At 41.6% G+C, this 23,995-nt stretch overlaps 1 protein-coding gene across 1 annotated transcript; it reads right to left on the bottom strand.

Moving 5' to 3' along the window:
- Window positions 1-3,687: 3,687 nt before the first annotated feature.
- Window positions 3,688-23,192, bottom strand: LOC128150608 (myosin-1B). The gene is made up of 38 exons (XM_052806948.1): window positions 22,974-23,192; window positions 22,739-22,882; window positions 22,238-22,394; window positions 21,636-21,663; window positions 21,423-21,537; window positions 21,251-21,343; window positions 21,073-21,136; window positions 20,892-20,990; window positions 20,683-20,786; window positions 20,463-20,601; window positions 18,669-18,787; window positions 18,426-18,575; window positions 17,612-17,782; window positions 17,055-17,364; window positions 16,352-16,425; window positions 15,987-16,074; window positions 15,783-15,900; window positions 14,836-14,959; window positions 14,623-14,759; window positions 13,639-13,894; window positions 11,964-12,206; window positions 11,681-11,857; window positions 11,454-11,599; window positions 11,276-11,366; window positions 10,797-11,186; window positions 10,029-10,155; window positions 8,989-9,107; window positions 8,466-8,662; window positions 7,874-8,057; window positions 7,622-7,787; window positions 7,326-7,450; window positions 6,815-7,123; window positions 6,510-6,713; window positions 5,457-5,582; window positions 5,191-5,361; window positions 5,000-5,104; window positions 4,625-4,720; window positions 3,688-3,967 (listed from the first exon to the last, which is right to left on the bottom strand). Exons 1-38 carry the CDS (start codon window positions 23,175-23,177, stop codon window positions 3,815-3,817), a joined length of 5,823 nt encoding a protein of 1,940 aa, XP_052662908.1. The 5' UTR covers window positions 23,178-23,192; the 3' UTR covers window positions 3,688-3,814.
- Between the last annotated feature and the right edge of the window lie 803 nt (window positions 23,193-23,995).

Here is a 23,995-nt window from a genome sequence, read left to right as displayed (position 1 = left end):
CCCTCCTCTTCCACACCTTTGGTTCCTCCCTTAAACATCCCATCACTAGCCCTGTGTGATCCCGACTGCTCTTCCCCTGCATCACACAACATGCCCCAACCCCCCCAGCAGCAATCCTCCTCAATTCAAAAGGAGAGCTGCTCCCTGTGGCTCATGGTGGTGGGTGTCACATCTGGATCCTGGGCCTTGTGCTGCATCAGGACGGCCGTGAAAGGGGCCTGGCAAAGATGCCTGTTCCTTGGGGGTCCCTACTGCACCCTGGGCTGGAGGAGGACTGCCTTTGACAGGTTGATGGCTTTTGTGATGGGCCTGGGAGCAGCTGGGCGGGGTGTTATTTGGGGCCCCCCTCCTGCCATTGTCTCTCTGTGCTGCTTTGTGGGTGTGCAGATAAGTTTTTATCATATAACCTAACAAAGGCCACTCAGATGTTGCCTCCATGCTAGCTGGGCTTCCTCTGTGGGAACAAGCTGGCATCTGCAATAGGAGGTGGAAGAGAGACCTTAAGAGGCACACACAGATCTTTCACGATGTTTTGGGATTTGTTCCTGTGACTGTCCTGCTCCAAGGTGTTGCTGGTGTCAGCTATTCCAGGGGTGGGATTAGCTCCTCAGTCAATCCCAGTCTCTGCAGCCTATCATATCAGTGGGGAAGCACCCTAGGTGCAGCCTCATGTCTGAGTAGGTTCACCAGAAGTCAGCCAGGCAGAGACAATGTCATGGCTGCACCAGACTGAAGCTTTATTTTCTTCTTTCTATAAAAGCATGCATAGGACTAAGCCTTTTCCACTTACTGCTTTCACTTTCCTTCAAACTTAGCTGAGGGATGATGGATGTGAGTGAATGGTTTTAGCTATTTAATGTTTGTTGTTGAAAATGTTTGCCCAGACCAGAGATGTTTTTCTTTATTGCTGCTGGTTTAAGACTTAGCTGCAGCAAGGCACTGCTTTGTAATGGGCATAGTATGCTATTGCAGTAGTCTCTTCAGGGGATATTAAACAGTGTCCCCTTATCAGACTACCTCAGATACACAGAAGGCAGAACCAGGCTGCTATAGGGGTATAGAGGCTTGGTAGCACTGCTCTGTGAACACAGAATGTGAGCAAACATGTAAAAAGGGATGAGGGCAGGGCTGGTAACACACAGTTATGGTGTGATCACGTGGATTTGGGGCAGATGAGGATGCAGTAATTCACAGATGCATTTGGAGGGGAAGCAGAAAGAGTCAAACTTGGTCTTTTTACTGGTGTTAGCATAATGTCTGAGGCATCATCAGCATGTTGTTGTGCCATTTGTGAATGTTGTGATGCCAGATAGGCTAGGTGACAGGTTTCACATTTTTTCTGGTGCCACTGCTGTCACTTGAATGGCCCAATACTGTACAGAACCTGAAGAGATCAGATCTGTTGCAACCATTCTGGTTAGCATAGCTCACCAGTGTCTTTGCACAGTGTCTGCAAGGTGTGGCAGGCTAACAAAGAGAGGGAAAAGCTGTTGCCCAGCCTCTTCTGCAGAGTCTGACTACTCACAGCCAGCCTGTTAGACACAGCTGAAATGTGCATATGACCTGCAGCACTCCACAGTCAGAAGAGGTTTGCTCTACTTGCCACAGGATTGCACAGCCCTGTGACCACACCAGCTGACGTGCATGGGTGATGAGGTGTTGTCTGTCCCACAGGAATAATGTTATCTGCTGCTGCCAGTGGGCTTACAAACTCCCCCTCATGGCTGAGCTGCCCTGTTATGTTGATAAAATGGACCTGTTGACCTTGGTTTCTGTAGTGAACTGATACAGATCCCAGAGTTTAGAGGGCTTTTGCAGTCCACATTTTGTAATCCAGGGTTTCATCCTGTACATATGCTGCAAAGTAGATAGGAAAAAGCCTGTGTAAAAGCAAAATCCTGTCTTTACACTGGAATGCAAGCAAAGCTATTTTCAAAGAGGGTAGCTACTACCTATAAAGTTTGTATCTGTGGACAATAACTGTTTAGACTACAATCTAGTTAGAAATCCACACACTCCCCGAAAGAAAAATATGATCTGCTTGAGTTAGAGGCAGGAAAAAAACATCATGAAAAGTAGGAAGCAGGGCTCCCAAAAACCTGAACAGTCCTTTGGCAGGTGAGGGTGTTTCTGAGCAAGGAGACTTTCTACTTTTTTTGTTTCTGTGGCATACATGAAAACTGGGCTATCTACACAGTATAAAGTCTGCATGCTGATTTGCCATCTTTTTTCTTCCTCCAGAAGGAACTTGGTAGCAATACTTTTCACAGATGGCAATCAGTCCCACAGACTTCATTTCTCAGGTGTCTGACATGTGACTCTGGGAATGGGTTTGGAGATATGGTGACACTCAGCTAGGTCTGCAGTCAGGGGAAGCTGTTATGTAAAGCTGTAAAAATGCTTATCAAAGCCTTGAAACTGAATGCTAAAAATAGTGACTACTTTTGACCTTGATTAGTTATCAGTGATGAAACAGTAACATACATCTTCATGTTACTGGATTGCTGCTGCAAAAATAGCTTTGGAAATTTTATATATATGTGTGTGTATGTATGTATGTATATATATACACATATGTGTGTGTATATATACACGCACAGATATGTATGCATAAATACATTAATATGTAATGTTTCACACGTATCTTAAAACCTTGGAAAGCCTATGAGAAATTTAGTATTTCTATCTTCAAACTTGGTTTGAATAATACTCATTAAACAGGGAACAAAGGGAAAAAATTACTGAATAGCTCTCAGTTACTGAATGCTGTCTTTCATGTCTTTTAAATTAAGAATCAGACCTGTGGAAAACAACTAAAGGTTATATAAACTAATACATAATCAGAAGCGACTGTGATATACTGAACACCAGTCATAATTCTGTCTTTTCCTAACCACTCGGTGGTTAGGAAGTTTAATAACTTTTTTTTAAGAGGAAATGAGAGGATTGTGAATGACTGGCAAACCATTTAGAATGATGATCAGTTCTGAGACCTGCAATATTGTTTAGTCTAACCTGTGTTCACTGAGAAGTACAATGGCTGTAAGATTAGTCTGAGACAGTGGTGTCTCAATGCCAAATGGCATATGGGTTGTGGACTAGATCACTCCTCTCACAAGAAGCCAAATGAAGGAACTACAAACAGAAGCTACTGTGAGGTAGCTGTTTGTGCTGCCCTTGGACTGTTGGTTTGCACATCACTTTCATGAATGAAAGTTAAAAGTAGATGTCATTTTAGGTTTAAATGTCCTTTAAACTATGTTTCAAAGTAAGTGGCTTGAAGGACTGAACAGGTTGAAACTGAAGAAAGATCTTGCACATAAGACACGTGATTTAATAGAATAGTAATAGAAGATGCAATAAATTCTTATTCTTTGGACAGAACCTTTGAGTTAAAATCTATTGTATTCCTAAAGCAGAAGTTATAAGGGATAATTACATTCTGTTGCAAAGAAATAATGATTTTCTCCCTTAAGGAAGTCTTAGATGAAATTCCATGGTAAGAATGAAGCAGGATGTCTGACTAGACCAATTTAACAGTGGCTGAAACAGTTTGAAAATACCTGAAGCAAGATTTTTAATTGAATGAATTTAAATAAGTAAGAAAAAATTTAAACCTTGTAAGAATTCAGGATAATGATTAAAATACAACAGTGAACTTCTCATTATTTCAATGGGAAAATCTCTACAATTTTTATTATCTAGGCAGTAATGATCCAGAGATGGATGAAGGACTAAGCAGTAATTACAAAATCAAAGTCATATAATTTCACATTTTGTGCAATTCTCTTTCACTTTGCAGCACTGGAGGCATTTACTCTTCAGTTTCTGCCTTCTTGCCAATTTCACGGCTCTTTGCTCGGAGCTTGTTGACCTGTGACTCTGCAATGTCAGCCCGCTCCTCAGCTTCCTCCAGCTCGTGCTGGATCTTGCGAAACTTTGTGAGGTTGACATTGGACAGCTCCTCCTGGAGATGGGAAGAGAGATAAAATAGGTTTTAAAATGTTTAATAATGTTCCTACTGTAACACTGCACTGGACAGGCTGTGGTATTTTGCCTTTACATAATGGAAAAAAAAAAAAAGTCTGTGAGTTAGTATGTAATTCTCTCTACTACTTCTAGGGGGAATCCAAAGAAATAGCTTGAATGCTAAATGCTTAGATGGTTAATAAGATATACCAGGAATCCCTCTTTAGATATGAAGTGTTAAAGCACTTTGGAATTTTTGAATAATTATATATAATTATAGTTATTTCCATTAAATCATTTTCCATTTATTTACTGCTATAAAATTATGTATTACAATTTTTGAAGATTTTTTTTTCTGCTAGGCAGAAATATGAATATAAGTGAAAGGAAGCAGAGACCTACTCCCACAATGTTGACCTGAGCCTTCGCTGCTCTTCCCAGTGATGCAATAATGCTCACAGAAAATGTATTCTACACCCCTCTAGACCCCTGAGGTGTTCAGCCAGAACAGCCATTCAGCTGTTCATTCCTGAGTGCACAGCAAGAAAAAGACAAAAAAGTTAAGGGTTTGAACAGAGCTATGCAGGGGAAAACACCAACACAGAATTCCATCTCCACCTGGATGGAGACTGACCCTGCACACACCAATACTTACAGCCTCCTCAGCTTGTCTCTTGTAGGATTTCACTTTCATTTGAAGCTTGTCCACCAGATCCTGCAGCCTAAGAACATTCTTCCTGTCTTCTTCTGACTAAAGAGGACAAGAAAGAGAAGCACCTCTTTTCCCCTCCTCTTTAATCGCCCTCTACGTGAAACAGAGAGTAACATTCCTTATAGACCTTTGCTGTCCAGTAAGACAGAGCTGATAAAATGGATCTTCCTAACACGACCAGAAAGATAATTTCTTCTGATGTTCTCAGTCTTCTCCTTTTTAACTGTGTGACTCAGGACACAGAAAGAAATCCCTAAAGGACTACATTTTGCCTTTCTGCAAGAAGGGTGTGTGAGCTCAAGGGGCTTCCTGCCTTACCTGGTAGGTCAGCTCCTTCACCCTCCTCTCATACTTGCGCACACCCTTCATGGCTTCAGCGCTGCGCTTCTGCTCAGCATCAACCTCCCCTTCCAGCTCCCGCACCTGCAATAAGAAGCCCATCTTTGGAGCTTCCCTGGTATCTCTCCAAGGGACATGCTCACTCATGCACAAATAAAAGTCCCACGCACTCTGGCCTCCAGCTTCTGGATTTGCTTCTTGCCTCCCTTCAGGGCCAACTGCTCGGCTTCATCCAGACGGTGCTGCAGGTCCTTCACCGTCTGGTCCAGGTTCTTCTTCATCCTCTCCAGGTGGGCGCTGGTGTCCTGCTCCTTCTTCAGCTCTTCTGCCATCATGGCTGCCTGATGAGAGCAAAGGATCAAAGCCATTTGGGGGCTGGAGACATTCTGGGTGAGAATATATCCATCGTCAGCAGTGAGAGGAGCCCCTAACTCACATCTGTGATGGCCTTCTTGGCCTTCTCTTCGGCATTGCGGGCTTCCTGGACTGTTTCTTCCATTTCACCCTGAATTTGGGCAATGTCTGTTTCCAGCTTCTTCTTGGTGTTGATCAAGCTGGTGTTCTGTTGAAAAGCATCAGAGGTTTGGTTTTGTTAGCTCATTATTTCAAATCAAGAACATTACAGGATTTTGAATCATTTCAGACATAATTATGTTAAAATCTATACCACAGATTTTTCTGTAGAATTTCTTATCACTGGGGAATAATGCTTTTTTTTTTTTTCCTCCAACAATTAATTTTATTAATTTGAAAAAGCATACTTAGAAATATAATCTGTGCCACATCTCATCCATCAGGGTTGGTGTGGGGAAGTAATAAAAATAGAGTGAGGGAAGTCAGTGAAATACCTTCTCTTCAATGTAATTAGGGAAGAGTAATCCACTCTTATCAGCTGAAGAGAAAAATTTGTAATGTAGATAGGATAGATTCCTTCCAGCATCTTTTCAGCATTTGAAACCAGACACTTTCCATACATTTCAGCACTTGACTGCTGGATGACTGCTGTGACATGTAGCTCATGTCAAAGTCTGCTTGACGTGGGCTGCATCAGAGCCAAGAGTTGATCCCTTCTTTCTTGCTAGCGTGGACAGCACATTTTTAGAAGGAATATGGGGATTCCCTAGTGCTACATTTCGACTGAGCAAGAAATGAATGCTGCTGTCATCTCAGAGTTTCAGTCTCTGACTGCTCAGATGACAGACCATTTGGCATGGGTAACTAAAAAATCTGGTCCCTGTGACTAAATGTTTTTCCTCTGGAGATTATGTTAGGATGCAAAGAAGGTAGAAGCATGGGTTTCATTGAATACAACTGGGGAGCACAGCCAGTGTACACACTTTTTCAGCAAAGACCTCTTCTAGTATCATGATGATTACTTCAGAAAAGATAACTCTAGTCTCCAAAGTTGAGCCTCCAATGGTGACTGGAATAAAGCATACAAGTATTCTCCTACTTACCAAGAGTGCCATTTCTCACCAAGTGACCTCACCTGGGTATGGAGGAGCTGCACACGCTCACTTGCATCCATCAGTTCCTGCTCAGCCACCTTTCTACACCTCTCTGTTTGTTCTAGTGCTGCCCGAAGCTCCTCAGTTTCAGCCTGCAACAGGTTTGCTTTGCGCTCCACCATGGCCACCTGCTCCTTCAGGTCCTCCTGTGTCCTGAGAGCATCGTCCAAGTGTATCTGGGTATCCTGTAGAGCAATTGAAGGAAATTATAAGCAGATTAAGAGCTGTTTCGCACTGAAAATATCAGGTAAGATATTTCTCTGAAGTCAGCTTTTGTTCAATGGACCTTGAGCACTGCCTGTGTGTTTCTCAGGTTCTTTTGTGCCTCTGCAGCCTGGCGGTTGGCATGGCTCAGCTGGATCTCTATTTCATTCAGGTCCCCCTCCATCTTCTTCTTCAGACGCAGGGCTTCATTCCTGCTCCTGATCTCAGCATCCAGGGTGCTCTGCATGGACTCCACAACTCGGAGGTTGTTTCTCTTCATCTGGTCGATCTCCTCATCTTTCTCTGCTATCTTCCTGTCAATCTCAGACTTCACCTGGTTGAGCTCAAGCTGGAGGCGCAGGATCTTCCCCTCTTCATGTTCTAGGGAGGCCTGGACAATAATAAATTAGAATACTTTTAATGTGACATATGTTTAACCTGAAGGTCTGAGTAAAAATTAGTGCCATACTTGGGTAATATCTCTAGACTTTTACACAAACACTTTTCCTCTTGTGTCTGGGAATGACTTCACAGCGCTTATAATGAGGTAGAGATCCAAGATATGTAAGAGAGCAATAAACGATGCTGTGTACCTCGGCTTCCTCCAGGGAGGCTTGGAGTTCAGATTTCTCCTGCTCAATCTGCTTCTTGACTTTCTCCAGCTCATGAATCGCCTTTCCTCCCTCAGCAATCTGCTCCGTGAGGTCAGCAATCTCCTCTGTGGGAACAAAGACCAACAGCATGGTCAAGCACAGAGCAGAATGCAAAGGGCCCTGCCACACCAAGGTGACAGGCAGCTTTGCCAACCTGCAGGCACAGACCCATACGGAAAGGTGGTAGTGGTGGATAGTGAGAAAGCCCAGCCAGGAGCAGAGGGCCAGGGACTTACGCTGCAAGTTCTTGTTCTCACGTTTCAGGGTCTCCAGGTGGTCCAAGGACTCCTCATAGGCATTCTTCATCTTAAACAGCTCTGTGCTGAGAGACCGAGACTCCTTCTGGGAGGCTTCCAGCTCAGCCTGCGTTTCCTCATACTTCTGCTTCCATTCTGCCAGGATCTGAAGAGAAACAGGACCTCAGCGTGGATGTGGCAATCAGGAGGGGATGCTCTGCCCAGGAACCCCAGGCCCGGAGCCCAAAAGACCTTGTCAAAGTTCTTCTGCTTCTTATCCAGAGCTGCACAGGCAGCATTTGATCGCTCCACATCAATCATCAGGTCCTCCACTTCATTCTGCAGCCTCTGCTTTGTCTTTTCCAGGGAGGCACATTTGGCATTCACAGCTTCTACATGTTCCTCTGCATCTTGCAGGCGCTGTGCCAGCTTCTTCCTGGGAGGTGGTAAGCACAGGTCCAGGTGAGGAAGCAAATGGGAGCTCTGTGGTGTGCAGCCAGTGTGTTTTTCACAAGTGCACATTTAGCCACTTGGTAGCGTGTGATCCCCACTTACACAGAGGTGGAGGACCTCTCCCAGCCAGCCACTGTATTTCTGTGTCTGAACCCTGGGCTGCAGCAATTAACTCTCTGCTATTCACACTAGCATCTGTCTGCTATTCTGTGTCTGAAGAGCTTTGCTGCTTCTGCTTTTCCCCAATGCATACCTGCTCTCAGTTATATTTTCTCTCTTCCTAGCACCCCACCCCAAAGCAGAACATTGACTGCTTCCTGACAATATCACAGTGGTCTCCTCAAATTTCCATTTTTAGTCTCTGCTGGCCTTCCCCACATTCCTCACATACTTGGCCTCCTCCAGCTCCTCCGTGCGCTGAATAGCGTCCGTCTCGTATTTGGTTCTCCACTGGGCCACTTCACTGTTGGCCTTGGACAGGGCACGCTGCAGCTCCCCCTTAGCTTCCTGCTCCTCCTCATATTGTTCCCGGAGCAAGTCACAGTCGTGGCGAGCAGACTGCAAGCCGTGGGCCAGGGCGCTCTTGGCCTGGGGGAAAAAACAGTAGTGTGAAAATGAATGGAAATATCCTGGGAAATCTCCTGACTGAAATGTTGTTGGACACTGGATTATTCTGCTGTGGGTGATGGCAAGCTACTGAATGAGAAAGCAAGAGCCGGGAATCTGTAAAAGAGTTAATAGATAGACTGTAGGGAAGGGGGAGCAAAGCTAATATGGGAAGACTTGCACTGAATTACCTAAGCGTTTTTTCTCTCCCTCTCACCTTGTTGATTCTGTGATTTCATATGTACCTGAAGCTCCTCCTAGACAGGAGGATTCCAGTGGATAAGACAGAATTCGGAAAGCCTTCTCACCTTTGTCTCTTCCTCTAGGTGCCTCTTGAGTTCCTCAATTTGTTGGGTGAAAGCCTGCTTGCCTCTTGACAGCTGAGAAATCAGAGCATCTTTCTCCTCCACCTGGCGTGAATATTCACCTGGGAAAGTTTGCAGATACACAAGCCTTTTACAGCCATTGATGAGTAAAAGAACCTTTTTATGACTTATTTAAAACTGTTAACCTTGATAATTAAATGCACGTAAAAATATTTTGAATTAAACAAAATTTTATTTCTTTCATGGAATCCTAATGACTGATAACTCTCCATATCTCTAAGTATGCCAAAGTATTTATCTCAGAGGTACAACATGAGACACATTGTGCCCCATTGTCCAATATCTGACTAGTGTTACTATATGCTTGCACTAAGTGCAGTGGTCATTTTGAACCTTGAGCTTACAGAATGAGTACGCTATGGTGTACGTGCTCAGTTATATCACTGTTGTCTCCTGAATGTCTCCTGGGAAGCAGAAGGATGAAGTCTAGGTTATAAGATAGATGAATTCTTCTTTGAAACTCCAGTCATAGAATCATAGAACAGTCCAGGTTGGAAGGGATCTTGAAATGTCATCAGATTCAACCTTTCATAGGAAAGGGAGCCTAGATGAGATTATCTAGCACCCTGTCCAGTTGTGTCTTGAAAACCTCCAGTGATGGGGACTCCACAGCACCCCTGGGGAGGTTGTTCCAGTGACTGGTTTTTCCAGTCCCTTAAACATGTTATTGGTCCTGCTCCAGGATGTCTGTATCTCTCTGGTACTGGGAAGCCTAGCACTGGACACAGCACTCCAGGTGTGGCCTCACCTGTGTTGAGTAGGGGGAAGGATGACCCTCTGTTAATCTGCTGGCAACACTTCTCCTAATGCAGCTGAGGATTCTGTTGGCCGCCTTTGTCACAAGAGCACATTTCTTGCTCATGTTCAGCTGAGTTTCTACCAAGATCCCCAAGTGTTTTTGACCCTTTTTTTAAAGCCCCATGTCATAAACAGTGTTCTCTTAAAAACCACAAATGTCTTACCAGATTCTGTTTGTAGCCGAGCTCTCTGAGCACTAATGTCATTAATTGTGCGCTGTTGTTCCTCCTCCTTTGTCTTAATCTCACTGAGTTGATCTTCTAGAGAGCGACACATCTTCTCCAGATTTGCCTATTTGCATGAAGAACAGAATGAAAGGTGATTGGTGGTTCAACACATAGTTACTGAGAATCTGAAGTCTTATGAAGGGCAAAAAAAGAAGCCAATGATTTAGAAGTAAAGTCAAAAAGTCTCAGTTAATTGATATATCTTTCTAAGAAATTCGCATCCCTAATTCCAACATTTGTGTAATTTATTAATGTACACTCCAGTTTTTCAATAGATAAAAAGGATGATGGGACATTGTAACATGAGGGATTATTTTAAATTTCTGTTTGGCTCTTAATGATTCTGTCATTGAAACATTTAAGGCAGGAAAAGAAAAATAGGAAAAAAAGGAAAAGTTTGGGTAGGACTAATTCCTATTTTAGAAGAAACTAAAAACCTGATAAGGCCAGTGTCTTTCATTTCGCTATAATAATACTCAGAGCCAAGCAATGAGACCCTATAGTTAGGTTAGGTGCTTCAGGTGAAGTTTTTTAGCTCTCACCCAAAGGATATAATATATTATTATACTAATACTTAAATATATAAACCAAAATTCAAGTTGTGAAATGCAACTATTTATGTAAAAGTATGACTAACTTAAAATTCTATATTAAAATATAGATACTTGATTATGTTTGAATTACTACAAAGAAATATTTCAGCACCTTGGCTTTGGAGACAGACTCCATGTTACTGGCCAAGTCGTCAATCTCCATCTTCAGCTCACTCTTCTCCTTCTCCAGCTTCTGCTTCACTCGTTGCAGGTTGTCGATCTGCTCCCCAAGCTCAGCTGTGCTGTCCGCATGCTTCTTCCGCAGGGCGGCAGCCGTGGCTTCGTGCTGCAGCGTGGCCTCTTCGAGGTCACGGCGCATCTTCTGAAATTCTGCCTCACGCTTCTTGTTCATCTCAATCTGAGCTGCGGTAGCCCCTCCTGCTTCTTCCAGGCGCTCGCTGATCTCCTCTAGCTCCCTCGAGAGGTCAGCCCGATGCTTCTCTGCTTTTGCCCGAGAGGCACGTTCAGCCTCAATTTCCTCCTCCAGTTCCTCAATACGAGCCTGGGGAACATTAGGGGACCCTTCACACCCACGCCCTCCTCCTACCTGACCTGAGACTGGGTGAGAGAGGGGAAGGAACAAAGACTTGCCTGCAGCTCCTTGACCTTCTTCTGTAATTGCATGCCCAGGGCTTGCTCATCCTCAATTTTGCTCTGGATCTGGCTGATTTCAAAGTCTTTCCTTTGGGCAAAGCAAACCGTGTTAGAGCTCAAAGAAAAAAGACAGATGCACCAGCCCAGCACTCAGGTGCCCCACAGCCCCACTTACTTCTTCAGCTTCTCATCCAGCTGCTGCCTATCGTTTTCCAAATCCATTATGGATTCCTGGTTCAGCTTCAGGTCTCCTTCGAGTTTCCTCTTAGCTCTCTCAAGGTCCATGCGCAGTTTCTTCTCTTGCTCCAGGGACCCTTCCAGCTAAGCAGAACAAGACCATCAGTGTTCTACCAGCCAGGTCTAAATCCATACCTGTCCTGTTCTTCTGGAAACCGTGCTTACATCGTCCACTTGCTGCTCCAGCTTGGTCTTAGCTTTGGTCAGCGTATTGACTTTATCCTCTTCTGCCTGCAGGTCATCCAGTGTCTGCTGATGGGCCTCTTGGAGGGCTTTCTTCTCTTTTGTCAGCTTGGCAATGGTCTCATCCAGGGCTGCCATCTCCTCTGTAAGGTTTTTCACCTTTGAGAAGAAGGGAGCTAGTGTAAATAAAGGAAGTAGATACAGAAGTCCTGTAATGGCACAGTGCTCTTACTCTGGAGTGCGAGTGACAGGTCCTGCCTCATACCTTGTTTTCAGTGGCATGCTTTTCCTTCTCCACTTTGGCCAGCGTTAACTCAAGGTCATCAATATCTTTCTTCAGCTCTGAACATTCATCCTCCAGTTTTCTCTTCTTGGCTGTCAGCTCAGCATTCATCTCTTCTTCATCTTCTGCTCTCTCTGTCAGCTCCTTAATTTTGGCTTCCAGCTGGATTTTGGTTTTGATGAGCTGGTCACATCTTTCCTCAGCATCAGCCAACCCATCAGCTTCCTACACATGATTCATTTAAATAAAATATTTTTCAAATAATTATTTCAAATATATTATAGCACTATAAATATAGGCTTTGAGCATTCTTTTTTAAACCCTTTAACTGTTTATGCAACTGCAACATTAATTTGAAGATGGTGCCTGAAATCATGACAGTATCTCCCTTGTATCTTTTAATCATTTTACTTATGTTGCATTTGGCTGGACTGGAAACTGGCATAGAGTTCTACTGAAGAGAACCATGTAGGCAGATTTCTTAGCATAGTGTTTAAAACCTGAATGCTAAAACCTCCAACATTCAGCTGAGAAAATCTTATTACAACTCTTCCCAAAAGATTTACTGAGAATGAATTTAATTTTTAGTTTTGGCAAAATTTTGTGTTAAGATCACTGTTTCAAAGGCAATAGTTGAATCAGTCATGTCTCTAGCCCTTTTGGTCAAGAACAACAGTTTGGAAGGGAGACTGTTGTTTACCAGGGCAGTATCAATTACCTGAATTTGCGTGCATTCTAAGATGCAAGTTACTAAGAAGTAATCTTTATTTTCTACATACTGCTTGTTCTTTTCCTCTTTCTTCTAGTGAAGAACAATGATACCATCCAGGCAGAAGACTTTTTATAGCTCAGCAAGATAGCTAGGTTGGGGTTAGTCTCATGTAGTTTTAGATAACTGCCATGATATCAAGATGCAGTCCATTCAACCAAAGAAATTTACATTTTTGGATGAATTGTATCATATTCTGAAGGGATGAGTTTCTCGTTGCTGAAGATGAAGAGAACCTGAGGCTACTAGTTCACATGTAGACTTTTAGACTGTAGACATGAAAATGAGGTCAGATGAATCCTAATCCTTGCTGTTAAAGACAGTTTTAAGGGGATTATTGTTGCTACCTTTTTATTTCCAGGGAAAAAAGGGAGGACTCCACTTTCATCATTGTTTTTTCTGAGGAGACAAGGACCATAAATGCTGGAGAAATGCCTGACACTCTCAGCCCCTCCTACTCCACCTGAATCCACTTGTGATTCTCCAAATAAAACATTTTAATAGGATCTCCAGACTACCTTCATTGATCAGATGATAACATATAAAAATTATATAGTGTATAAAGTTTTATAAAGACGTGATAATTGCTGCTGTAAGTTGCCATGTATGATTTAAAATGTCATTCTGTAAACTAGTATTTACTAACTGGAAATTAATTACTTCTTTCTCGATTTAAAAGTATAAGGAACCAACTGCAGTAATTCATTGCAAATTTATTAATATTTATAGATTGCAGCTTAGCTTTTCCAGGTGGTTTTCCTTCCTATTTTATAAAATATGTGTATGTTTTTGAAATAAATACTGTTTTGGGATAATGTGTCTGTTACTGAGACATTTGGGATCATTTTACCCAGGACATTGCAAGCTAAAAACATTAACAATACTCACAGCCTGCACTTGGAGCTGCAGATCGTTTTTCTCCTGCAGCAAAGAAACCATTTTCTCCTCCAGCTCCTTCCTCTTTGCCTCAGACTTTGCAAGCTCTTCTTTGGTTTTCTCAAACTCTTCCTTCATGTTGGCCATCTCTTTCTCAGATTCTGCACTCTTCAGCAAGGGCTTTATTTTGAAGAAGAGCTTCATCCAAGGCCAGTGCTTGACATTCATGAATGCACGAACATTATACTGGATACAGAAGATGGACTCTCTGAAAGGTAGGAAAAAACATATTATGTTACATATTTTTAATTTTATAATACATATTTAATTACATATATTAATACCTATAATATGAAGTTCTACATATAATACTTTATAGTTATAATTCTATATATCTGTGTGTATAAAAATATTAATTCTATATTGTTAAATATATATTTATTAATAATATTTCATATATTTAATATATATATAAAATACATATATCTCTGAAGAAAACTCCGTAGTGTGATGTAGACTGCCAACCTGTATGGGCAGTTTTGAAGTCCAGATGTCTGGCTCACTTTCATGGCCAAAGAAAAGGAACACCTCCAGAAGTTGACTTAGTCCCTTTCATGAAAGTTACCCAAGGGAAGAGGATACTTCTCTTGTGCTAGAAGTATATGTTTCTTACCTTTGATTATAATGGTGACCTAAAATAATAACTTTAGACTAGATTTCTGGGTTTTGGACATACATATAATGTAGCCATATACTGAATTTAGCAAAAAATTAGTACAAAGGGTGGTATAAGTTAAAAATGACAATTTCCTAAATCAGAATTTTATACTGCTTCATCTACTGCTAGGGTATACTCCCAAATACATCCATGTTGGTAAACTGAATTAATGAGAAATAAATGAGATTTGGTGAGAAGCAGCTTATTTTCAGTTTTGTCCACGTCGTTGCTATCTGATGAGGATTGGCCCAGCAGGCCAAATAAGTGCAAGTAAATACCTCCTCTCCATCATTTTCTTGAACTCCACTCTCATCAGGAAGCCCCTGCACATGGCTTGTGTGCGGGTGATGAGCTGTGCCAGCTTCTCATCTCTCATTTCCTCCAGGAGTCCCAGCAGCCCAGCTTTGAAGAACACCTTGAGAAAGAGAATGTTGCAGTACATATTTGTCAGGTATTGCAAGCACAGTACATCCGTCAAGCAGCAATTGTACCTTGGTGTGGCCAAATTTGTACTGGGTGTGGTCCACATCGATGGATCCAAGGAGCTTCTCAGAAGCCTTCTTGCTATCAATGAACTGTCCCTCTGGGATGGCACTTGCATTAAGCACCTTGTACCTATGGGAGGAAATAGAATATGAAGAAGGTCAGATTCCTGAAAGCTCAATCAAACCTGTACCAACTGATGCCATGGTTAAGATTCTCTGAAGGGGGAACAAGAGTGGTAGACAGGTGAATAAGACTGAACTCTGTTCCATTGTTTAGAAATCACATTTTCATGCATAAATATGTTTTTAGGACAAACCTTGCACTTTGCTTAGTCCAGAAATTCTTGACACAGAATAGGTACTGATTTCCATGGGTAACTGCTGACATATTTTACATGCCCTGTTATCTAATGCCTTATCTCCAAATGAGAACTTTGTGTGCAAGAACAAGATGTGTGCAAGAACAAAATATGTGCAGAGGAGAAGCAATTCTTCATCCCCAATATTGGCAGTACATACTATCTGAGTACTTTCCAGCTGATACAGAAAAAGAATCAAGATAGTTTTATTTTATTTGGTTTTCCAACAAGTTAGTCTAGAATATCTTGTAGTTTCTTTATTCACATTTCTGTGCTGATGGCTGCAAGTCATCTTAGTTTAAGTTAACTAAGTCTAAGCTAATCAACCTCATTCCTGGATAGTTAATTAAAAAATGCTTTATGCCATACCAGATTATGAATCAAGGACAGGAATAAATAATTGCCCTTTGAAAATGCCTGTTCTAGTTAGCTATAGAAAGAAACTAGATGACTAACTTGGACAATTAACTTTTGTATGCCTAAAGGTAGGTACAACGAACCCCTCCCATAACTCCCACAGTAGTTAAAACAATTAGGAAATGCAAATTATTCAGCATTGGTGGATATGGTGGAGGGTAGATGACGGAATCTGACCTCTGTTTAAAGTCTGCATAGAGTATTCTGCTGGGGAATCCTTTCCTGCAAATTCTAATCCCTTCCAGCACACCGTTACATCGCAGCTGATGCAGCACCAGCTCATGTTCCATGGCACCTAATAAATGACATAATGAATTGGTACTTCATTGTGCTGCACAGAGAAGAACAGATTTATCTCATCTTTGAAGTTTAACAACTTACCAGGTGTTTTTGTTTCATTAGGAATAAGGCATCGCACAAAATGGGGATGTGTGCTTCGTAGATTGCTCATCAGCTTGTTTAAATTTTCCTTAAGAGCAAGAGTAAATACTTGGGTTTAAAAATGTCACTTACACAATCACAATATTAGGTGGAGTAAAAACACTGCAATAAAACCATGATCAGTATTTCTTTTTTACAGAACTGTTGGGCAGATTCAATGAGAATCCTTTATTAAGAAGCACATGCCTTTATCCTTTCTTAACATAATGATTTTGTACATTCGATCAATCTAAAGCTTTTCTGAACTGCATTTTCAATATTTTCTTCACAATGCTGTAAAATTTATAATGATTATACTACAGTACCCGGAAAAGAGCTGAGACAGTCTGGAAAGAAGAACCCTTCTTCTTGCTCCCCTTCTTGCCACCGCCACCACTCTCTAAACAATAATATTTTTTTTTAAAAGAAATGAACAACAAAAGCACACAGTTAGAATCTGAAGAACTTTGTGTGTTCATCTTTAAAAAGTAGAAAATGTAATAATATGATCAAAATTTGTAAATGCATACAGTGTTTAAAGTTACAATGGGAGACTTGATATTTTCAGATGAAAGCAGAATGAAATCTAATGGCTTCAAGCTGAAGTTAGGAAAATGCAAACAGGAAATAAAATGTAACATTTTGCATAGTAAGATATTTAAGGAGTTAAATTGCTACTGAATACACAAAATGCAGTCTTTATGTATCTTTACATCTAAGGGTATGCATAAATTTAGCAGCGTGTTGATACATTTGATTGTATTCCCTGAAGTATTTGGGAATGCCCCATAATGCAGAAATCTGGTTTGCCACCTAGCCTGTGTTAATGTTGTAGTAGAGCTGTCTGGTCTTAAAACTTACAGATCTATTAAGGTCTCTAGGGAAATGTAATATCCTTTATTAGTCTGAGTGACTGAGTTCCAAAAAGTAGATGTTGTTTTGGGGTTTCAATTTTTGAAATGTAAATATTATCGCAAGATTTTTTTTTTTTCCTGTAGATTATAGTAGAACTGATTTCAAAGAAATCACCTGCTTCTGCCCCACCAACGGAGGCAAAGAGTAAGGCCAGTGTCTTCAGGGATGATTTCTGGTACAGCCCCACAACAGTTTCATTCAAGGGATCTTTGTTCTTCTCAAGCCAGCCAGAGATGTTGTAGTCCACCGTGCCAGCATAGTGCACCAGGGAGAAGTGGGCCTCAGCCTTGCCTTTGGCAGGCTTGGGCTTCTGGAAGTTGCTGGACTTGCCCAGGTGCTGGTCATAGAGCTTGTTCTTGAAAGAGGTGTCAGTTGCCTTGGGGAACATGCACTCCTCTTCCAGGATGGAGAAGATGCCCATGGGCTGGAAGAAGCAGAAGGAAGGAGGAAGAGGTGAGAAGGCAGAAAGAATCACAGATAAAGAAATAGCTTCCTGAGTGGGACAATACTAAAACTCTCTCAGGGATTGTTCTGCTCAGCAGAGTAAATTGTAAAATAATCTGAACTTATGTATTTACAATGTCACATTTACCCTTTCAAGCAACATTTATAAATATATAAAAAATTAATGCATTTCTGAAAAGATTAGACATTGTGAATTACACAAATACCTTCTCAATGAGTTCAATGCAGGCAGCCAGGTCCATCCCAAAGTCAATGAACTCCCATTCAATTCCTTCTTTCTTGTACTCTTCCTGCTCCAGCACGAACATGTGGTGGTTGAAGAACTGTTGCAGTTTCTCATTGGTGAAGTTGATGCACAGCTGCTCCAGGCTGTTGAACTGCAGAATGCAGAGATTTACTTACTTGCAAAGTTCAGTTCCAGGAACACTTTCCATCTTCCAATAGGTTTTATTTTCAACCCATTAAGGTCTCCATGACTGGGATCCTGAATTTCTAGTCATGGGAGCGGACAGGTGACTGGCATATTCCATCCTCTAGTATATCTACCCTTTCAGGTGCTGGCACTGTCTCAACATATTTCTGAGCTCTGAAAAGAGTTGCAAAGCTTAGACCATGTCCAGCTTTTCATCTGCTTGCATTTGTGTACACTGCCAGTCTATTCCCAAGTATTCAGAGGGAATCTGGCTTCAGCATTAACAAAAACTTCCTTCAAGATGGCATATATTAACTTCTTCAAAATCTGTCTCAGCTATTACCTATCAGTTGTTCAACATTTTCATATCAGTTTTCAATGCAGTTTTCACTTCTGGATGCAACAACAGACATCTGTAAAAATCTGCAGCCCTTGTGGGATAATACTTACTATGAGAACCAGGAGAGTGCCATTCCTACAGGAATGGCAGGATTATCCAATAAATAAAAAAAATCCATAATTAAAAAAGAAACAATACCCCAAAACCCAAACTATTCCAGTTTCTTAATGCCCCCTCCAGGAAACTTGTACGAAGATCTTCCTCTTACATCAAAGATCTCAAAGCCAGCAATGTCCAGGACACCAATGAAGTACTGTCTGGGCTGCTTCGTATCCAGCTGTTGGTTGATGCGAACAACCATCCACAGGAACATCTTCTCAAAGACAGATTTTGCCAGGGCCCCCACTGAATTGTACACCTAAAGAAAACAAAAGTTACCATCCAGGGCAAAAGAGGAAGTTCGAGGTTTTTAATTAATGTCATTTGTTTTCTCTCATAACTTGTTTCTTACCTGCTGCACAGTTTGACCCTTTGTCACATATTCATTCCCAACCTTGACTCGGGGGTAGCAGAGGGCTTTGAGCAGATCTGCTGAGTTCAGACCCATCAAATAGGCAGCCTTATCAGCAACTAAAGGAAACAAGCATACAGCAGGATCAAATATTAGCTCTCCAGTAGATGTATTCTGTAGTAATTCAGAATTGTCTCTGCAGAAGCCACATATAATTTTTCACATACTTTAAAATATTGTAATTTTTCCTGATTTACTGATTTTTTTTTTCCCATTTAATTTTGATGATTTGTAAATGTAAAGATTCTTCCAAATGCCTTTACAATGAATACGCAAATTTTGAAACAAGTGACTAGACAGACAAAAGGGCCATGAAAATGGCAGGTCAGAGAAGTCACAATTTCTGAATACACAGAAAAGGAAACTGCTTGGTATTGAAATACGCTGTACTGAAAATTGTAGTCAGTGAAACTCTAATGAGAGAGATAGATTAGTGGAGAATTATGCCAAAAGTATGAATAAGATATCTCATACAACTTTCATAGTGGGACCACATTCTTCCTCAGGATAAATATCACACACATAGGTCTTTTCCAGCTCTTCACTGGATTTACTCTGTTGCCTTTCCAATTTGCTGCCTGTATCTTCTCACAGAGATGATAGCAAGCACCAGTACTGTTACAGAGTCCTTCAATGTGAGAAAGCCAAACCTCATTATAGAATATATATACACAGATGCTAATTTTGAGCTGCTTCTGTTGTTTATACTATTTACTACTAAGTATTTAGTGTACAGTTATCACTAGAAAGACTAAGGTATGAAACAAGAACAAAATTGGAACTTTTATTTCAATTTTGTAGAGTTCTTTTTTAATAATTAGTCATCTAATTCTATCATACGCTTCTATAACTCTTTCCTTTGGTTATATTCATGCAATGATTACAGCTATTATTTGTAGCCTGTTCTACTATTACTATTCATCATTATCAGATTCATTGCAGTTATATTCCTTGCAGCCATTTTCATTTATGTCTTAACTTTCCTAAAAAAAACCCAAACCACACATACACAAAAACAACTCCAGAAAAAAAGCCCGTAATAGTACATGTTTATGATAGATGTGAATAACTCTGGTTTCATGGAAATAATTCCATGAGCTTTTAAAGGAATGCATTTTTGAACAATTCTAGACAAAGCAAATGCAATAGACAGATGTCTATTTTTCAAACAGAAGTCCTGGAGCTATGCTGAGACTCTACAGAAAATGTAGAACATAAGAGCCACAGCTGCAGTATTAACTGATGCTCCTTTTTACTCCCCCCATGCAAAATGAAGTAGAACAATGCTCTCAGTTCAGGCATTATGAGTTGTCTCCAGAATACGGGCTTTGAAGCAGAGCAGCTTCAGGATTCTGGCTTCTTGTCACCTGGAAACAATACCATTAGGAGGTGGCTACAGCTGATGGTAAATGATAGTAGCTACCTGGGTACATAAACCTAAGTCAGTGGGCAGAGTGGCTCCCGGTTCTGTCCCAGGTCTGGGAAGCTGCCATTCAGTATAGCAGTGCCTTAGGATTCACTGGACCTTATACTTGACATAGTTCAAAATAATCTGCATTTTCCACTGGGTTGTGTTCTTCCAGCAAAGTGTTCTGGTTAGGACACACTTACATTCTACAATACCAGCATCTGGAGAGATGTGCAGGCTGAGTCAATGATTCTGACCCTGAATTACTGCCTGTATTAGTGAGCGTTCTGGTGTATACTGTGCTCCGGTATATATCGCGCTGGTACCTTCTGTGCCATCTGGTTCTGCCTGCTCCTCACGCTGCTTCTGCTTAAACTTCAGGTTGCCATAGTGCATGACAGCCCCTGTCAGCTTGTAAATGGCTGTCTTCTCATCTGGAGTGAAGCCCAGGATGTCAATGGCACTCTAACAAAAGAATCAGTGGAGTAAGTACCATGCCTGTTAAAGGTCAGAGTCCGCCTAAGAAAACTTCTGTGCTGTACTTACATCCGTGGCCATCAGCTCTTCCTGGTCGTTAATGCTGGGAACCGTGATCTCACCTTGACTCACATAGTGATAGTCATACGGGTTGGTGGTGATCAGTAACATCTCTGAAAAGAAGGACAAAACACATACAGATCAAATGTAATTGGCACGTAAAGGAATTAAATGTTGTTCCGTGACCTTTGTCTGGAGAAGTTAGTGATCTTTCCTACCAATTAGCTCCGGCTTCTTGTTGGACATGATCTGATAGAATATGTGGTAGCTTCTTTCTGCCTTGAGCTGGAAAGTGACTCTGGACTTCTCCAGAAGATCTAGCAAGGATGGTAGGACAGAGTTAGCACAAGAACTGAGGAAGGCTGGAAGGAAAGGGATCAGGCCAGGAGGGTCACTTACATGTTTCAATGTCAGCAGAAGCCAGTTTCCCCGTGGCACCAAAATGGATTCTGATGAATTTACCCTGAAAGAAGCAGAAAAGTAGTTCAAGATCTATTTTACCAATCCTGACTGCAAGAATATTCGAGTCAGTCTGCTGATACAAAAAAAAGTAATTTTGTCCCAGACAACAACTTACAAAGCGTGAGGAGTTGTCGTTCCTCACCGTCTTGGCATTACCAAAAGCCTCCAGCAGTGGGTTGGCACTGATGATTTGATCCTCAAGTGTGCCCTAAACCAGAAATCTTATTATCATGATATAGCTCATAAATAAATCTGACAGTTGCCGGTTCCTACCCCTAGGACCTCACCTGCATTTTGCCAGCCTGCTGCTCTTCCTTTTTCTTATCGCCGCTCGCTGCAATTGTTGCAAAGTACTGGATGACACGCTTTGTGTTCACAGTCTTCCCTGCACCAGATTCTCCGCTGTCAAACCAAAGACAGAGGCAGAGAGCGTGTGGTCAGGCAGGAGGTCCCCTGGCACTGGGCAGCCCAGCGTGGACCCGAGCAGGGAGTGTACATACGTGATCAGGATCGACTGGTTCTCGCGATCTGTGAAGGAGGCGGAATGAAAGATAGTGTTAGCAGTTGTTCTGAGTAATACTAAGCTGAATAAGAAGTAAAGCTGTAAGTGGAAGTTGTGCCTTCTCCCAAGTCCAAGAGTAGTAGTCCAAGACTACTTGATTCCCTTCCAGGTCCCAACAGCTGAAATGGATGTTTAGAGCTGTCAGAGGCATGTGGTCCTTGCACAAGCTGTGTACCCACTTGCCCTTCACACAGTTCTTATCAAGAACTCTAATCAAAGTGCCTATCTGTATTCCAAATATGGTGTTATGTGAAATAATAATTCTTTCTGACCTATCAGTGAAAAAAAGCAGCAAACTGAGTCAAATAGTATTTCTGCAGTAGGAGAGTATAGAATTTTATACAATAAAGTGCAAATAATACAGAGTGCTCAGTCCATGCATGCTTCTCGGTCAGTTTCACTTGAAATTAATTCCTGCACAACTTGATCAAGTTCTCAGTCATACAGCTTCATGGTGTTTTTAGCTGGCTAGTCACATGCTCCAGTGAGATCAGAGTGGCTTTTTGGTTTAGATTGCTGTGAGGGACGTCAAGCACTCACCAGTCAGCATGAACTGATAGGCATTGTCAGAGATGGAGAAGATGTGTGGAGGGGCCTCCTGGCGCTTCTTGCCTCGGTAGGCCAACACCACCTCCGGGTTGTACACCGGCAGCCACTTGTAGGGGTTGACAGTGACGCAGAAGAGACCCGAGTAGGTCTGCGAGGAAGGGAGACAGGATGCTGATTTTGGAAAGTTGAGGAGAGTTGCGGATAAGGCAGAGGTGAATGATGTTCTGGGGAGACCAGGGTAGTGAAAGAAAATAAAGTGGAGGAATGACCTATCAGAGAATGGGTGAGATATAGCATACGACAAGGAAAGGTAAAAGCAGGAAGGAAGAAGAGAGAGAGGATGTAGACAGCAAGAGGAAAACACATGCAAGAAATGAAGAAGAAAGAGAAAAATGAGGAAAGAAGGTGGCAAGAAGTCAGGAAGCTCTTCAGAGGGATTGAAGGGTGTCTTCAACTCCTCAAAAGCAGTAGTTGTCTCCTGCTGGTACTTACGTAGATCATCCAGGCTGCATAACGCTCTTTGAGGTTGTACAGCACAGCAGGTTCATGGAGGTGGGTCATCATGGCCATGTCCTCGATTTTATCGTACTTGGGAGGGTTCATGGAGAAGATTTGATCATCCTTCACAGTAAGAGTCTGCCAAAGAAAAGGAAGATTAATATTTGCCATCTAAAAGCCCACGGCAGGATTAAATTGTATTCTCAAGGCTTCAATTTTTTTTACTCACTTCTCCACCTTCGGTCTTCACAGTGACCTTCCCTGCTTCTTTGCTCTGGATTGTGCTTTTCACATAGGATTCCTTTGCATGTACCACAAAGACAGATGACTTGGCATCGAAAGGCTTGTTCTGGGCCTCAATTCTCTCTTTTTCTGACTTTCGGAGGTAGGGAGCTGCCTCCCCAAAGATGGCCATCTCAGAGTCCGTTGACATGGCTGCTGTTTACTAACAGTAATGCAGCAAGTATCTGTGAGGGTAGAAAATACATTACAAAAGCGCATGATGGAAGAAACACTGCTACAGAATAGTGGATTAGATGGTGCTCTGCTGTATGTATCAACTGATTGAATTGACTCTCATTTTTCTGCTAATTCAGAGCTCTGTTCTATAATTTTCTTTCCTTTATTTCTGTTTTATGTAGTCAGATATCTAGGCCTACTAGACGGCTGCATTTACAGGGGAATGTAAATTCTTTCCATGTTGGTTTTGTTTTTTTTTTCATTTGTTGAAGTAACAGGATAAACAGATCCTTTCCAAGGTTCCAAACACTGCACTCACTAGATATTCCCAAGTTTGGAGTTATGAAAGTCCTCTCATGTCTTTTGTTTAGCACCTTTCAAACTATGAGATTTGTTTACAGTAAAACACTGGATGGGGTGCAGTACACTGGATATTCAGAGAACTAATATTATTAGCACTTCTCATTAAAGACATTCCCTTGGGATGAAATAGCCTGAGTTGTCAAATATTTCAATTATTCCACAGATCCATCTGCTAACAAACAAAGCTGATATTCTCCACTTTGGTATTTTTTGTAACAGAAACTGAGTAATCTTGCATTTATTCACTACTATTTTAAAAAAAAAAAATTATCAGTAACTGTGTTTATTATTGCCAAACAATTGTCTTGAAGTTTCATGCAATTGTGAAGCTGGAATTTATTTATATTGTTCCCAAATTAATACTGTTCCAAGTTTATCCTTTTCTTTTTTATCCTATTTTTATCTAGGTTCATCACCTACAATTTGGAT

Source organism: Harpia harpyja, chromosome 14 (assembly GCF_026419915.1).
Source record: "Harpia harpyja isolate bHarHar1 chromosome 14, bHarHar1 primary haplotype, whole genome shotgun sequence".
Classification (NCBI taxonomy): Eukaryota; Metazoa; Chordata; class Aves; order Accipitriformes; family Accipitridae; genus Harpia; species Harpia harpyja.
Note: the sequence above shows the minus strand (reverse complement) of the source record. Positions and strands in the feature narration are given on the sequence as shown.

Bases quoted from the DNA above. Each gene is read 5' to 3' on its own strand.
- LOC128150608 (XM_052806948.1), bottom strand. From the start codon at position 23,177: ATGTCAACGGACTCTGAGATGGCCATCTTTGGGGAGGCAGCTCCCTAC. The intron at 20,787-20,891 runs GTAGGAAAGATC...CCTTCTTTTCAG, and splicing joins CAAGAAGCCGGAGCTAATTG to AGATGTTACTGATCACCACC. The intron at 7,124-7,325 runs GTACACAGCATC...ATTATTGTCCAG, and splicing joins CCTCCCTGGAGGAAGCCGAG to GCCTCCCTAGAACATGAAGA.